The 15,808-nt window shown below is 58.4% G+C and overlaps 3 protein-coding genes across 12 annotated transcripts in view; all 3 read right to left on the reverse strand.

Moving 5' to 3' along the window:
- Window positions 1-5,238, reverse strand: REN (renin). The gene is made up of 10 exons (XM_056511122.1): window positions 5,138-5,238; window positions 4,530-4,689; window positions 4,294-4,417; window positions 3,860-3,978; window positions 3,225-3,421; window positions 2,200-2,208; window positions 1,531-1,653; window positions 795-939; window positions 623-721; window positions 1-193 (listed from the first exon to the last, which is right to left on the reverse strand). The coding sequence occupies exons 1-10, from the start codon at window positions 5,236-5,238 to the stop codon at window positions 32-34; spliced, it is 1,239 nt and encodes a 412-aa protein (XP_056367097.1). The 3' UTR covers window positions 1-31.
- Window positions 5,239-8,910: 3,672 nt separating this feature from the next.
- Window positions 8,911-11,296, reverse strand: GOLT1A (golgi transport 1A). The gene is made up of 5 exons (XM_056511311.1): window positions 11,208-11,296; window positions 10,663-10,754; window positions 10,409-10,587; window positions 9,370-9,433; window positions 8,911-9,221 (listed from the first exon to the last, which is right to left on the reverse strand). Exons 1-5 carry the CDS (start codon window positions 11,230-11,232, stop codon window positions 9,183-9,185), a joined length of 399 nt encoding a protein of 132 aa, XP_056367286.1. The 5' UTR covers window positions 11,233-11,296; the 3' UTR covers window positions 8,911-9,182.
- Window positions 11,297-12,683: 1,387 nt separating this feature from the next.
- The window catches only part of PLEKHA6 (pleckstrin homology domain containing A6), a 54,028-nt gene continuing 50,903 nt past the window's right edge, over window positions 12,684-15,808 (reverse strand). For 9 of the 10 annotated variants that reach the window (XM_056511386.1, XM_056511385.1, XM_056511388.1 and 6 more), the window contains 2 exons: window positions 14,747-14,868; window positions 12,684-14,483 (listed from right to left, as the gene is read on the reverse strand). In XM_056511386.1, the coding sequence (XP_056367361.1) occupies window positions 14,756-14,868 (113 nt within the window). In that variant the 3' untranslated portion in view covers window positions 12,684-14,483; window positions 14,747-14,755. The remainder of the gene's footprint in view (window positions 14,484-14,746; window positions 14,869-15,808) is intronic. The other variant, XM_056511387.1, reaches the window with a different exon arrangement.

Genomic DNA, 15,808 nt, shown 5'->3' on the forward strand with positions numbered 1-15,808 from the left:
TCCCCCCGGCCCCTCCCGCCCCCCCGGGCCCTCAGCGGGCGGTGGCGAAGCCGATGCGGTTGTGGCGCCGGTCGAATTTGGTGTAGTAGTGGCCGATGAAGGTGGCGCCCAGGATCCAGAGGGGTCCGGCCGGAGGGGGGATGTCCAGCCCCGTGAAAGCCACCACGCACACATCCTCCCCGTACTGGGATTGCTGCGGGAAGGAGACCCGCGGGGTGATGGAGGGGGCAGCATGGGGGGTCCCTGTGTCACCTGTGCTTGGCCACCCTCTTCCTTCCTTGGGAATTGTGGAATATCCTGAACTTGGATCATCGGGGCCATCTCCTTTCCTGCACAGACAACCCCAAAAATCCCACCCAGTGTCTGGGGGTGTTGTCCAAATCCTCCGTGACCACTTCTCGCTGTTCCAGTGTCCACCCTCCCTCACGGTGAAAAGCCTTTCCTGATATCCAAATTCCAGCAAAAACGATCCCTGCTCACCCCAAATCTCCCCCAAACCACCCAAGGAAGCAGGGACAGCTCACCCTGGCTCACATGGACACCCCCAGCCAAAAAAAAGGGTTTGGGGAAGACAAGGAGCATAATTTCGGGGCTGATTTTGGGGAACCCCCAGGACACTCACCCGCAGGATGTAGGCCGGGCCGCTGAGGCCATAGACCTTCCCTCCCAGGTGGAAGGAGATGTTGGGCAGCTGAGGCACCTGCTCACAGTCCACCACGTACTGCAGGGAGGGGACAGCATGGGACAGGGGCCGGGCAGGCAGCGGGGACGGGGCGGGGCCGGCTGTCACTCACCTCTCCTTCGGCCACCTCGCTGGCCCCGATGGCTTTCATGAGCACCGAGACGGGCCCGGCGGGGCCGGTGATGTAGGAGGCCCCCGTGTCCACGGCCACCGAGCAGCCCTCCCTGCAGAACAGCATCTCGGCCCCCACGGACACCCTGCAGAGGGAGGGGTGGCCCCGAGTGTCCCCTGGTGACGCTGGGAATGTCACATCCATCCCCAGCCAGGCCTGTGCTGCTCCCGGTTTTTCCAATGTGGGATCTGAGCTCCATCATGTGCAGGGGTGGTTTTGGGGGCGGTTTTGTTGGTTGTGTGTGGGTTTTTTTGTTGGTTTTTTTTTTTTTTTTTTTTTTTTTGTTTTTTTTTTTTTTTTTGGTTAAACAAAGCGGGATTGTTTCACTGCAGGACTGCCGGGGGTTAAACTCTTCCAACTGCAGCTCCCAAGTGGAATATCAGCCCACGGTGCCACCCCCTCTGCATTCCCAGCTGCTCCTGGCTCCTTGCTGGAGAAGCCCACCCTGCTCCTCTGCAGACGGGGGAAAAGCATCCGGCAGCAACGCCGAGGGAAAAAAATCCATCTCTGAAATCCCTGAATTCCCACCCTAACAGGGCTGCACTGGACGTACCAGTGCTGGGCTAATGCTGGATTTGGTGATCCCAAAGGCTTTTCCCACCTAAACAACCCCGCGATTCGCGATTCCACAATCCCCGCGGCATTCCCGGCCATCAGGGGCTGTCCCCGCCCTCACCCCTTCATGCTGATCTGCCAGAAGCCGCTCCTGCTCACGTTCACGTAGTGGAAGTCGCCGCTGTAATAGGCTGGGTCGCTGCCTCCCAGGATGATTTCGCCGCCGGGTTTCAGGGGAGCGTTCCTGACGTGTCAAACGCAGCGGGGGTGATTCCCCTTTCCCCAAAAATCCCGACCTGGGAGGGAGCGATTCCCCTTTCCCCAGAAATTCCAGCCCAAGAGGGAGAGATTCCCCTTTCCACAAAAATCCCAGCCTGGTAGGGCGTGATTCGTCTTTCCCCAAAAATGCCAACCTGAGGGAACAATTCGCCTTTCCCAAAATTCCCAGCCCTGCAGGGAGCGATTCCCCTTTCCCCAAAAATCCCAACCTGACAGCAAGCAATTCCCTTTTTTCCCAAAAATCTTGACTCGGAGGAAGCGATTCCCTTTTCCCCAAAATTCCCAGCCCCGGAGGGAGCAGCCACAGCCACAAGCGGGAGCAGAGGGGACAGGCAGGTGCCACATGCTCCAGGTGGGTGTGGTGGCCGTGAGGGGAGCAGGAATGCGGGCAGGAGCCGGGAGGGACATCCTGGGGGTGGCAGAGGGATCCGGGGACACCGGGGGACACCGGGGGACACCGGGGGACACCGGGGGCTGGCAGTGGGTGGCCTCGAGCTTTGGGTCTCCTTACTTGGAAGCGCTGCAAAGAGAGGGACACTCCGTGAGGCTCCAGGGCCAGCGGTGTCCCCAGGGAGTCCAGGGGACACAGGTGACACTCAAAGGCTCAGGGGACCTAAACCCAGCAGCACCCAGTGGGATTTAGGGGTGTGTGGGGTGTCACTGTCACTGCACAGTTCCAGGTTGAGGTTTTTGGAGCAGAATTCCTGCTCATTTTCCCGCTGCTCCGGTGGGTTTAGGGGTGCTGGGAGGAGCTCAGCAGTTTGGGGGAAGAAATGGAAGGAGGTTTGGCTGCTGGTGCGGGGGTTTTTAAACAGATTTTTTGAGCGGTTTGATTTTTTTTTTTTTTTAATTTTGCCTGCGGTAAAAATCCCTTCCAGGCTGGGATTGCTCCAGCCCCTCTCACCGAGCTGGTGGCTGTGCAGTGACAGTGACAAACGAGTCGGGAAAGCCACTCCCTGCCCGGCAGCTCCGGGTCTGCGGCCACCCCTCTCTGCCCCTTGTGCTGCTTCATTCCACCCCAGCTCCTCCGGGATCCTCCATCTCCCTCCCACCCCAGCTCCTCCAGCATCCCCCATTCCTTCCCACTCCAAATCCTCCAGGATCCTCAGTCTCCTTCCCTCCTTCCCTCCCCAGCTCCTCCAGCATCCTCCATGTCCCTCCCATCCCTGCTCCTCCAGGGTCCCCCATTCCTTCCTTCCCTCCCCAGCTCCTCCAGGATTCTCCATCTCCCTCCCTCTCTCTCCAGCTCCTCCAGCATCTTCCATTCCTTCCTTTTCTTCCATTCCTTCCATTCCTTCCCGCTCCATCTCCTCCAATCCCAACCCCACAAACTCCCACCCCAGCTCTTCCAGTATCCCCCATTCCTTCCCTCCTTCCCACTCCATCTCCCCCAGGATCCTCCATCTCCCTCCCTCCCCATCTCCTCCAGGATCCCCCATTCCCCCCTACCTCCCCAACCCCCCACCCCATCCCTGCCGCGGTTGTGACCCCCCAAACCCGCCCCCCCCCCCGTGTCCCTGACCCCCCAGCACCCACCGGCTGTAGTAGACAGAGAAGGAATCCTCCCTGAGGATGTGCTGGGCCAGGATGCGGTCGAACACGGGGGTGATGCCGTCGATGGCCTGGCTGGGGTAGCCCATGCCCAGCACCCCGTCAAACCTGGCGAAGATGAAGGGGAAGGCGGGCAGGGCCGTGGCCTCGGCGAACACCTGGATGATCGGGATGTCCGACACCTGCGGGAGGTTTGGAGGGCGCTGGGAGGGATGAACCTCCCCAAAAAAACCCCCAACCTCCCCCCAAAAAAACATCAAAAACACTCCCAAAACATCCTCAAAAATCCCCCCCAAAAACCCTCTCAACCCTTCCCCTCAAATAAACCCTCAAAACCCCCCCACGTCTCCTAGACTGAACCAGCAGTGTGGATTTTGGGGATTTTGTGGGTTCCCGGTGTGGATTTTGGGCATTTTGTGGATTTCAGTGTGTGGATTTTGGGGCTTCTGTGGATTCCAGGTGTGCAGATATGGGGGATTCTGCAGGTTCCAGTGTGTGGATTTTTGTGAGTTCCAAGTCTGTGAATTTTGAGGATTCTGTGGATTCCAGTGTGTGGAATTTGGGGATTTTATAAGTTCCAGGTCTGTGAGTTTTGGAGGTTCTGCGGGCTCGGGGCTCACCATGACGATGTCCTGGCTGAGGACGCCTTTGACGCTGCCGGTGCCGTAGCGGATGGCGAAGCCGGTGCCGTTGGCGATGTAGGTGCGCGACTTGGAGGAGTCGTAGCGGCTGTGGGACACTGGGGACAGGGAAAAGGGACATCCCAGAGGGGCACAGAGCATTTCCGTCCCCCAAAAATCCCGCTCTGAGGGAGGGACCCACCCAAAAATCCCACTCGGAGGTAGGGACCCACCCCGCCTCAATGCCAGGGGTCCCACCCTGCCTCGATGCCAGGGGTCTGGATACCAACAGAAAGCCCCCCCATGAAAAAATCTGTCAGAAGAGAGACCCCAAAATCTGTCAGGAAAGAGACCCCACCCCCTGTGAGCAGGCCAGGGACTCGCTGAGTTTTTGGGGGGCCACCTCCAGCCCCAGCCGTGCCCCCTCTACTCACCACAGGCGCTGTAGAGGGGGGAGCACTTGTAGGACGGCACCCACAGGTTGGCCGAGCCCGTGTCAAAAACCACCTTGAAGGTCTGCGCGGGGGTCCCGATGCTGATCTCGCCGAAATATTGAGTCTGGGGGGGCAGGGGGGGCATCCCTGGGGCACAGCTCGGGCGGGACAGGGCTCACTCCGAGCCGAGCCGGGGCCGCCGGGTGACACGGGGGTGACAAAGCCCCCAGACTCACATCCAGGTAGTTGGTGAGCAGGGTCGGGGCTGTCCCGTTGCGGGGACCGTCCCCTCCTCGTGCGCGCGGGGCCCGGCGCAGCTCCGGGAACACGTCCCGCACCTTCACCCCCATCTCCTGCAGCGTCTGGCGGATGGAGGGCATCCTCCGCAGCGCGATCCTGGGGGCAGCACAGAGCTGGGGATCCCCCAAATCCTGCCCCCCGGCAGCTTCCAGCGGCGTTCCCAGCCTCGGGAACTCCAGCCGGGCGGCTCTAGGTGGCAGCAGCTCCCCGCCGCTCCCATCCCGATCCCACCGCGGGATGAGCCCGAGCCCACCCAGGGTGGGGATTCCCGGGTGGGTGGGGGCGGCTGGAGGCACCCACAGACCCCCAGCCCGTCCCCAGACTTTGTGATTTGGGATTCGGGGTGCTCCCAAATTTTTGAGTGTGGGAGAGATCGCCGCGCTCGCGGAGTCTCAAGTGACCATGCGGTGCTCGAGGAAGAGGAGTGAGGAAGAGCAGAGGAGGAGGAGGAAGGGGTGAAGCAGCAAAGCCCCTCACCCTCCTCAGCAGAGCCCGGGAATAAAAGCGGGGACAGCGCCGTGAGGGCCACACGAGCCCCGGCTACCTCTGCAAAGCCTGGGCTGGCCAGGGGACAAAAGTGGCGCCGCAGGTGACGGCCAAGAGCAGCAGGTACCGCTGCAGCCTCCTGCTGGGTGCCACCGCCATCGTGTCCCCGCTGTCACCTCCCGCTGTCACCTCCCGTGCCCGCAGCTCCGTCCCGTCCCGGAGGAGAGGAAGCTTTTATAGCCCGGGATCCTCCATCCCTGCGGGTTCCTCCTCCCCTGGCAGGGGGAGGGATGGGAATGGCATGGATGGAACTGGGCAGACTGGGAGTGGCATGGATGGAACTGGGCAGACTGGGAATGGCATGGATGGCACCAAGAAGGCTGGGAGTGGCATGGATAGAATTGGGCAGACTGGGAATGGCATGGACAGCACTGGGTAGGGTGGGAATGGCATGGATAGGACTGGGCAGGGTGGGAATGGCATGGATAGGACTGGGCAGGGTGGGAATGCCATGCTAAACCAGGGCTGGATCTTGGAGCAGGGAACGGCCAAACTCATCACAGCTGCTCCATACAGGATCAGATCGGGGTGTTTGGGAAGGGAGACGCTGCTCAAATCCTTCAGGAGCTTCCATCTGCTCCCCTGGCCCCCCCCAGCTCCCTGTGTCCCCCCAGCCCAGGGTGGGGGGTGCTGCATCAGCCCCGCGGCTCCCAGGGTCTCCCAGCCTCGGGAATCTCGGTGGGAAATTACTCCAAAGCAATAAAAATGTTCTTGGATGAACCCCGAGGTCACCTCGACCCCCAGCCCCACAATCACCCTCCCCCTCACGGGATTGTTCAGGGCTGCCACCCCAGTCCAGGGGGACACCCCACAAACTCCAAACAACTTTCCCCCAAAACTGGAGGTTCGGCGCCTCATTCCCCGTGGGATTTCGGCTGCCAGGGCACTGCTGACCCCGGCAGCCCCAGGGCTCAGCCCCACGGGGCTCTGTCCCCATCCCTGACGTCTTTTCCCACGCAGGGCCCGTGTCCCTGCGTCACTCCGGGGAGCCTCGTGGCCCGGCGCAGGTTGTGGGGAGGGAGCGGGGTCAGGAGCTGGCAGGGAGCCCGCGGCCGTAAATCCCTGCCGGGCATCCCGCGGGCTCTGCCAAGCCCCGCTCCCCGCAGGAAAAGCCGCGGGTGCGGCGGGACTTCAAAGGAAAAGGGGCTCCCGGGATGTGGGATCGTGGGGATCCGGCGTTTCCAGCCCCCTCTGACCCAGGGCAGCCGCATCTGCGGGATCCCCGAGGGTTTGGGATGCTTTGTCCCAGCGGGATCCCTCTCCTGTGGGGAATCCAGAGCGGGATAAGCTGGGAAGTGCTGTGGGATGGGGGAACTCTGCCCTGGCACTGGGATGGCCCCAAACCCCCCCTGGATGGGAAACGGAGGGAAAAGAGGGAAAAGCGACTTCCCCAAATCCGAGAGCCAAGAGCTGCTGCTTCGGGGTGGCCGCTGGTGTGGCTGTCCCAGCTCCAGAACTCTGGGGTGTCCCCAGCCTGGGACACTTTCCCAGTGCTGGAAAAACTCCCCAAGGAATTTCTCAGTTCCCTCTGCCAGCCTGGAGCAGGATCTGCGATGGGAAAGGCTTAAAAAACCTGGAAAAGTGGTTTTGTGGGGGGTTAAAGGGACAGGGACACGTGAGGGAAGGGCACAGGGACATCAGGCAGCTCTAGGACAACGCTGGGTTCATTCCCATGTAGCCCCAAAATATCCCTTAACTTGAATTTTCAAAATTCCAATTTGCAAAATTCAAAATTTCAAAATTCCAGGGCATCAGGGAGAGGCAGAAGTCCCTCACTGGATCCACGTAGGGAAACTGTTGCAGTTTGGGTTTTCTCCAGTAATGGATCCCGTCCAGAGCAGCTCCTCTGGAAATAGGGAATTGCTCCCCAGTCATTTTCTTGCCTGTTTTTCAGGGATAATGGAAGGTAAACATTTCCCAGAGCAGAGCATTCACCTACCCGATGGTAGGCTCAGTGGGTGCTTTCCTTAAAATAAAATCCGGATTTTTTTAACTCTTCCCACTCCAAAAACATAATCGTTGGGAAGTTTGGCTGAACAGCTTTGATTTCTGGAAGAATTTTTTTTGAGCATCACAGAGAAAAGACAGTGAATTTCTGCTCTTCCCACACGTTTTCCAGCTTTTCTAATCCAGGTTTTTGCTGCTAGTGAAAACACACGGAGCTCGTGAGGATCCTCATTCCGGGTGACTGAAAAAAAAACAACTTTTGGGAAGGGCTTAGGGAGGCTCTGGATGGCACCAGCACCGGGGGAATTCGGGGATTGACGTCAGGGCAAACCCGGAGCTTGTGAGCGAAACCCAAACCCTGCCAGGGAGAGGATTTACAGAGCCGGGGGGAAAACATTCCCGGCAAAAATCTTCTGGAGAGGAGCTCTGGCGGAGGGAGCTCCCAGCAATTCCCTGCGGGTCTTCCGAGCCTGGAAAAGCTGTGGTGACTCCATGGAAGTGTCTGGGTGAGGTTTGGAGCAACCTGGGATAATGGAAGGTGTCCCATGGGATGGGATGGGATTTAAGATCCCTAAAAACCCAAATCATTCCGTGATTCTGCCATCCAGAAATCTCCTCGTCCTTGGTTTTCCCGGCAGGGTGAGGTGATGGCTCCTCCCAGCACCTGGACACCTTTTTCTGCTCCCCCACGCTCGCTTCCACAGGGATGGGGAAAAAAAACCTCTGGAATCTCCTCATCTCTCATGCTCCCTCTGGGAATCTTCTTCTTCCTCCTGGTGAAGCCTAAAATTGAATTCTCACCAGGAAAAGCCGGGAATTTTCAGCTGGAGCAAAGCAAAACAGGAACAGAGGCACTGAGGAGACTCCAAGCCTCCAGGTTCCTGCCAGGAATCTCATTTTCCCTTCCCTCAGCTGGGATTTGGGTGCCCAAACGAGCCCAGAGCTGCTCCCAGCCCTGTTTTACCTGGAGCACACCTGGGCTGGTGACCGTGGGCACATCCAGGTGACAACAGCCACAGCCAGGTGACAACGAGCACAGAGCCACCGTCTCCCACCAGGCTCCAGAGGGAGCAGGCTCAGCTCCAACTCATTAATTAATTCCTGCACGTTAAGGAAAGCATTTTGATGTGACTGCTTTTGGGTTTAATTAAACTCCAGCTTGCCGAGCACTCCCAGAAACCCAGCTGGGATCCAGCTCAGCTGGTGGAGGTACTGAATTATCCATGAGTTATTCAAGAGTTATCCAGGAGTTACCCAGGAGTTACCCAGGAGTTATCCAGGAGTTATCCAGGAGTTAGTTATCCAGGAGTTACCCAGGAGTTAGTTATCCAGGAGTTACCCAGGAGTTATCCCAGAGTTATCCAAGAGTTACCCAAGAGTTATCCAGGAGTTATCCAAGAGTTATCCAGGAGTTATCCAAGAGTTAGTTACCCAGGAGTTACCCAGGAGTTATCCAAGAGTTACCCAGGAGTTACCCAGGAGTTATCCAGGAGTTATCCAAGAGTTATCCAGGAGTTATCCAGGAGTTAGTTACCCAGGAGTCATCCAGGAGTTGTCCAACCCCTGTTCCTGGGGAGGGCAATTCCAGCAGCCTGGGCAGAACTCCTTAAAAATCACCTGAGGTGATGCTGGGGGAGCTCCTGCCCTGCAAAGGGCCCTGTGACACCTGCAGTGCTGGCCATGGCAATGTCCCTGTGCCACCCCCAGCCATGCCCATGTCCCTGTGCCACCCCCAGCCATGGCCACAATGCCTCCTGGTGACATTAGGAGGTGTCAGAGCTGGGACAAGCCCCAAGCCTTGGGAAAGGAGCCAAGTCTGAGCTTGATCTCAGGTATTTTTTTATTAAATTAAATCTTTCACAGGAAAGAATTAAATAAAAACAAGAATTCCAGAATCCAGTCTGGTACAGCCCTTGGGCCCCGGAGCCTGGCTCAGGAGCTCTGTGGGACAGTGAGGGGACACTGTCCCTGCTGGGGGGTGGCTCTGGCCACCACTGAGGGTCCTGGGGATAAGAGAGTCACCAGCTCTTGGGGACAGCCAGACCTGGGCTCTCTCAGCCTGTCCCATTGCAGCCACTCGCCCAGGACTGGTCAGGTCACACCATGGAGCCGCTGTCCCCCATTTTCTGCAGGAGCTGGGACAGGAACAGAGCAGGATTAGTGTGAAAATCCCCCCGTGCAGCTCTGGGGACACCGTGGTGACATTTCCTGTGCAGTCTCATCCGTGGGGATGGATCCCAGCCAGGGATTGAAGGCCCCAAGGCACCCCCAGCCCTTTCTCACCTGGCTCAGCAGGGGGATGTTTGCCAGTGAGCCCAAAAACCCGAAAACCACCGGGAAGAAGCTCCTGTGTGGAAAAAAAAGGCTCCACTGAGCTCTGGGGACTGTCCCCCAAGCCCAGGCTCCGTCCCTAAGATCCCATCACAGGGATCTGATCCCAAGGAGCCAATCCTGAGGATCTCATCCAGAGAATCACATCCTGAGGATCCCAACCTCATGCCCAGGATCTCATCCCAAAGATCCCATCCTGAGGATCCCATCCTGAAGATCCCATCCCAAAAATCCCATCCCAATGATCCCACCCCCAGGATCCCATTCCAAGGATCCCATCCTAAAGATCCCATCCCAAGGATCCTATCGTAAAGATCCCATCCCAAAGATCCCATCCCCAGATCCCATCCCAATATCCCATCCCAAAGATCCCATCCCAAGATCCCATGCCCAGGATCCCATCCTGATGATCCCATACCCAGGATCCCATCCCCAAGATCCATATCCTGATGACCCCATCCCCAGGATTCCACTCCCAGGATCCCATCCCCAGGATCCCATCCCAAGATCCCATCCCCAGGATCCCATCCTGATGATTCCATCCCCAGGATCCCATCCCCTGGATCCCATCCCAACGATCCCATCCCAAGATCCCATCCCCGGGATCCCATCCCGATGATCCCATCCCCAGGATCCCCTCCCAGGATCCCATCCCCCAGATCCCATCCCGATGATCCCATCCCCAGGATCCCCTCGCAGGATCCCATCCCCAGGATCCCATCCCCAAGATCCCATCCCCAAGATCCCATCCCGATGATCCCATCCCCAGGATCCCCTCCCAGGATCCCATCCCCAAGATCCCATCCCCAGGATCCCATCCCCAAGATCCCATCCCCAAGATCCCATCCCCAGGATCCCATCCCGATGATCCCATCCCCCAGATCCCATCCCGATGATCCCATCCCCAGGATCCCATCCCCCAGATCCCATCCCGATGATCCCATCCCCAGGATCCCCTCCCAGGATCCCATCCCCGGGATCCCATCCGCACTTGAAGAGGGAGATGAAGCCGTAGGCCTCCAGCAGCATCCCCAGGATTGGCCAGCGCATGAGCACCACCACGAGCCCCCCGAAGAAGAAGCTGGTGCCCTTCAGCTTGGGCCGCTGGAAGAAGAAGGTGAAGGTCCTCCGGAAGCCGATGATGAAGACCAGGCCGGAGAGGAAGAGGAGCTGGCAGGAGGGAGGGCAGAGGGTCAGGGCAGCTCCTGGTCCGGCTGTGGGGACCCCCAGCCAGGCCCTACTCACGTTCCCAAAAGCCAGCAGCACCGAGTCGAAGTACAGGAGGATCCCGAAGAGGAGGAAGAAGAGGCCGAAGCCGACCAGGCCCACTCCGATCCCTGTGGAGAACGGGAGAGCAGAGGCAAAGCTCGGCTCCAAACCCCTCCTGTCCCATTCCTTCCCAAAAACACCCTTTGGATTTTTACTAAACCTCAGGAACAGCCTTTGCACCTGGGCCAGGCCTGGAGGAGGCCCAGAATAATATCCTGAGGGCACCAGATAAATCAGGAAAAAATCAACGGGGAAACCCCATCCAGCCTTTCCCTGAGCCTTCCCCTTTTCCTTGTCCCATGCTGGAGATGATCCCTGGATGATCCTGGAAAATCTGCCCACCCCCAGCCCGTCCCCTTTTCCATCTCACCCCTCCCTGCCCCAACCACCCCATCCAACAGCTCCAAATCGGGACTGAGAGCTGCCAAACGTCCCCAGGGAGCTCCGGATCCTGCAGGGACGGGAATTCCAGCGGGGACAGGAATTCCCGCGGGGACAGGACACCCCTGGTGCCTGCTTACTCTGGAAGTCGCTCAGGGACACCATGGTGGCGGTGACGGGGCTGGGCCAGGCGGGGTGAGGGTGGCCCCGCTCGCAGAGTGACCCTTGGAAAAGCCCTTTAGTCCCCACGTCATCCTGGGAATCATTAACGGGCCCGGGAACGCCCTCGGCGCCACCTCCGGGGACACGGTGGCTCTGGGGGACACGGTGGCTCTGGGGGACAAGGTGGCTCTGGGGGACATGGTGCCTCTGGGGGGACACGGTGGCTCTGGGACCCAGTGGCTTCAGAGGGGACACGGTGGCTTCAGAGGGGATGTGATGGCTCCAGAAGGGACATGGTGCCTCTGGGGGACACGGTGGCTTCAGAGGGGACATGGTGGCTCTGGGGAAGAAGGTGGCTCTGAGGGACACGGTAGCTCTGGGGGACAAGGTGGCTCTGGGGGACCCAGTGGCTTCAGAGGGGACATGGTGGCTTCAAGGACATGGTGGCTTCAGGGTGACACTGCGGCTTCAGAGGGGACATGTGGCTCCAAAAGTGACATGGTGGCTCCAAAAAGGACATGGTGGCTCTGGGGAACATGGGGGCTTCAGGGGACACGCGGTAGCTTCAGAGGAGACACGGTGGCTCCAGAGGGGACACGGTGGCTTCTCGGGGGACATGGTGGCCCAGAAGTGGCATGGTGGCTCCAGGGGGGACATGATGGCTTCAGGAGGACACGGTGGCTTCAGGGAGGACGTGGTGGCTTCAGGGGGGACATGGTGGGTCCAAAAGTGACATGGTGGCTTCAAGAGGAACACAGTGGCTCCAATAGGGACACGGTGGTTCCAGATGGGACATGGTGGCTTCAGGGGGATGTGGTGGCTCCAAAAGGGACACAGTGGCTAGTGGCCACCAAACCCTGCTGGTCCCTCCCTCCCTGTCCCAGTGGAATGAGTTCCCTGGGATGGGATGGGATGGGATGGGATGGGATGGGATGGGATGGGATGGGATGGGATGGGATGGGATGGGATGGGATGGGATGGGATGGGATAATTGGATGGATCCCCAAAATAGGGAAAACAGGCAGATTGTGGCTTCCTTGGGGTGGCTGAGTGGCACTGAGGGGACAGCAGAGGTCCCTGCAGTTGTCCCCAGGATTCCCACGGATCCCAGGCTGCTCCACGGGAAAGGAGAGTTTTGGGAATGTCGAGGCTCCCAGGATTCGCTGGTCGGGGTGGGAATATCAGCTCCTCCAGACCCAGTGTGGGGTCCCTGTGTCACCTCTGTCACCCAAACCACGCCATTCCCGACACTCATCCCACAGACTGCCCAGGGATGGGAATCCTATCCCTGCACAAGCACCAAAACCAACCCCAGTGGGAAAACAAATCCCAAAAAAAACCCCAGGAGAGGCAGGAGGAGCTGCCTCTGGAGCCCCGTCACCTCCTGCTTCTCCCATTAAATCCCATATCCAAGCTCATCCCTGGAAAAAAATAAAAAACAAACCAGGAAAACATCGTTGTTTCATAGATATTTTTATTTCTCTACCGCTAGGAAAATATCCCAGAAAACCAAATCCCTCCCATCCCACCCCCCCAAATGCATAAATAGATTTATTTCCTCCCGATGCAAATCCTTTCTGGGTTAACAAGTCACTGCTTTATGAAGTGTTTATGAAAAATAATAACCAAAATAAAATTAAGTAATTAATTAAGGTTTGGTTTCCTTGTTTTTTATTGTTATTATTATTTTTTTTAAATAAAATAAAATCACGGCTGGGTCATGCTTTGGGGACAGCAGGAGGTGGCTTTGGGAAGGGCGGGATGGGAGCTTTGGGATGCTCCTTGTCCTTTCTGGATCCCAGAAATGGGAATTGCTGCCCCACAGCCACCCCAGGATGTCCCTAAGGTGTCCCCAGAGTAATGGGGGGTCTGCCCCAGCAACCCGAAAAGGGACACAGGGAAATAAACTCATCCTCTCTTCAAGCTTACAGTCTCTGTATATTTTATTTTAAATAAATTTGCTTTTTAATAAAAGCAGAAAAAATAGATATATTTTTTTAAATAGGTTTTTTTCCTTCTTTTTTCTTCTTCTTTTTTTTGTGATTTTTTTTTTTTTAATTTTATTTTTTTATATTTCCTTCCCCCTCTGGTAAATTGGCAAAGAATCTTTTTTTTTGTTGGCAGGGCTGGTGCCAACAAATCCTGCGGAGAAGAGAGAGAGCTCGGCACGAGCTTTTTCCCGGGAAAAGAAGAGGAAAAACCAAATATAGATATATATTATAAATGTAGAATTTCCATCAAACATATATTAAGGCATGTAAATAGCAAAATAAAGGGCCAGCTTTATGAGCTAAAGGGGCTGAGGGAGGCTGGGGAGCGGGGTTAGGGCTCCAGGGATCCTACAAGTATTGCTAAATTGGGATTGGGATGCAGGGAGATCCTGGGGGGTTGGGATCAGGCCAGGAGGGATGGATGGGATTTGGGATTATTTGGGATTATTTGGGATTTGGGATTCAGCTCCTGGCTGCATCTGCCCTGCCACCCTCACATCCTTCCAGGGATTCTGCTTTTTCCCCAAGGGAAAAAAAAAAAAAAAAAAAAAAAAAAAAAAGGGGGAATTTGCTACAGGAAATCCGAACCGCTGGAAGGGGCTGGAGAGCCGCGGGAAGGGATTTTTGGATGGTGACAGCGGGATGGGGACAGCCCCGGCTGTCCCCAAACCCCTCCTCAGCACCGTCCCCACCCTCCAGAGGGGGTCCCTGCCGAGCCCACAGCTCCTGGCACCCCAATTCCCTGCTCTGCTCCCATCCAACATCCCCATCCCTGCCCACACCTCCCGCTCCGAGCCCTGGGGACACCTCCATGTCCCCTCAGTGCCACCCCATCCGTCCTGTCCCCTCCTTCACCCGGAGGTGACACGGACAGCTCCCAAAATCAGGATCAGAGCTCAGGGAAGGGAAGCGGTGCCTGAAGAGCCGAGGAGGAGAATCCAGGAGCGCTGGAAGGAGGCAGCACCGTCCGTGGTGGGGTCCCCACCCCAAAAGCCCCTTGGGGGTCCCTGTGCTCGCCGCTGGCCGCTGTCACAGCTGTCCGGGTGTGTCCCTGGGGCCGCTGACAGCCCTGGGGGCTCCTTGGGGACAGTCCCCAGCCCCCACCCGTCTCCTTGGGGCGGTGCCACATCTCCCGGTGGTGTCGCCGCCGGAGGGAGGGAGGGGGGTCCGGGAGAGCCGAGCACGGCGGCGACAGGTTCGGTGTCACCTCAGCAGGGGACTAAAACGTGGCCCCGTGGAACTTGATGGCAGCCAGGGCTTGAGCTGGGGAGGGGGGACAGGACAGAGGGGCTGAGCTGGGGGGCTCCACCCTGCGCCCATCCCCACCCCCCGTGGAAAATGCAGCAGGGATTTGGCTGCCAGGAGCCAGGGGAGGCTGTGACCCCCCAGTTTTCATGCTGGGCCCCCCCTTTTCCACCCTGCACTGCCCCTTGGCTTTGGGGGGCAACGCTCGGTCCATGGAGGAGCCGGGGCTGACGTGGCAGCGAGGGGATGGAGGGATGACGTCAGAGAGAAGAGGTGCTTACGTCACAGGCTCACACCCGCATGAGGTGGCTGCTGTCGGCGGCCCGGGGCTCGGACGAGAGGGGGTTGGTCGGTGGAGTCGGGGAGGCTGGGGAGGTGGGAGGGCTGGGGGTAGCGCACTGAGCTGGAAACGAGAAACGGGAGAGGGGGTGAAGGAGCGGGCAGAGGGCAGGGACAGCGGGGAGGGGACAGCGGGGAGGGGACAGCGGGGAGGGGACAGCAGGGCTGGGCAGGGACAGGGAGGAAAGAGAAAGGAAAGGGGAAAGCAAGCACAGAATCACAGCTGGCAGGAAGGACAGAGCCACAGCTGTCAGGACAGAGCCACAGCTGGCAGGACAAGCAGCCACAGCTGGCAGGACAAGCAGCCACAGCTGGCAGGACAAGCAGCCACAGCTGGCAGGAAGGAAAGAGCCACAGCCGGGCAGGACAGAGTCAGCCACAAACAGGCTGCCAAAAGCAGACTTTGTCAGCCAAAAGCAGGACAAGCAGCCACAGCTGGGGGCAGGACAGAGCCACAGCTGGGCAGGATAAGAAGCCACAGCTGGACAGGACAGAGCCAGAGCTGGCAGGAAGGACAGAGCCACAGCTGGGCAGAGCACGCACACGTGAGCTCCCGGCAGGGCTCCTCATGGACAAGGTTTGGTGTGACACTGCAGCCAGCCAGGCACTGGATGTCACCGTGCTCACCCGGGCACAGCGTGCCACCATGATCCCCCCAGCACGAAGCGCCACCGTACACGGCCACAATGTGCCAGCCCGTGCCACCACAACCCCGTGGCATGGGGTGCTATCACAATTCCCTGGGCATAGGGTGACACCCCAATTCCCTGGGCATAGGGTGACACCAAACTCCCTGGGCATGGGGTGCCACCACAATTCCCTGGGCATCAGGTGCTGCCGTGCTTGCTCAGCCATGCTGTGCCATCTCATGCCATCTCATGCCACCTCATGCCACCCTGCCAGGCACTCCCACCCTCACAAACACTCCCGACAAGGTGCTGGGAGCTGTGCCCAGCTGCTCCATCCCAGCATCTCAGGGCAGGCAGCCCCAGGAGCTGCTGGCA

This window comes from Oenanthe melanoleuca, chromosome 26 (genome assembly GCF_029582105.1).
Source record: "Oenanthe melanoleuca isolate GR-GAL-2019-014 chromosome 26, OMel1.0, whole genome shotgun sequence".
NCBI lineage: Eukaryota > Metazoa > Chordata > Aves > Passeriformes > Muscicapidae > Oenanthe > Oenanthe melanoleuca.

Excerpts from the sequence above, each read along its gene's own strand:
- REN (XM_056511122.1), bottom strand. The coding sequence starts at position 5,238 with ATGGCGGTGGCACCCAGCAGGAGGCTGCAGCGGTACCTGCTGCTCTTG. Across the intron at positions 4,690-5,137 it reads CCAGCCCAGGCTTTGCAGAG|GATCGCGCTGCGGAGGATGC; the intron begins GTAGCCGGGGCT and ends TGCTGCCCCCAG. Across the intron at positions 3,422-3,859 it reads TCAGCCAGGACATCGTCATG|GTGTCGGACATCCCGATCAT; the intron begins GTGAGCCCCGAG and ends AACCTCCCGCAG.
- GOLT1A (XM_056511311.1), bottom strand. The coding sequence starts at position 11,232 with ATGGTGTCCCTGAGCGACTTCCAGA. Across the intron at positions 9,434-10,408 it reads GGCTTCATCTCCCTCTTCAA|GAGCTTCTTCCCGGTGGTTT; the intron begins GTGCGGATGGGA and ends TTTTCCACACAG. Across the intron at positions 9,222-9,369 it reads ACATCCCCCTGCTGAGCCAG|CTCCTGCAGAAAATGGGGGA; the intron begins GTGAGAAAGGGC and ends TTCCTGTCCCAG.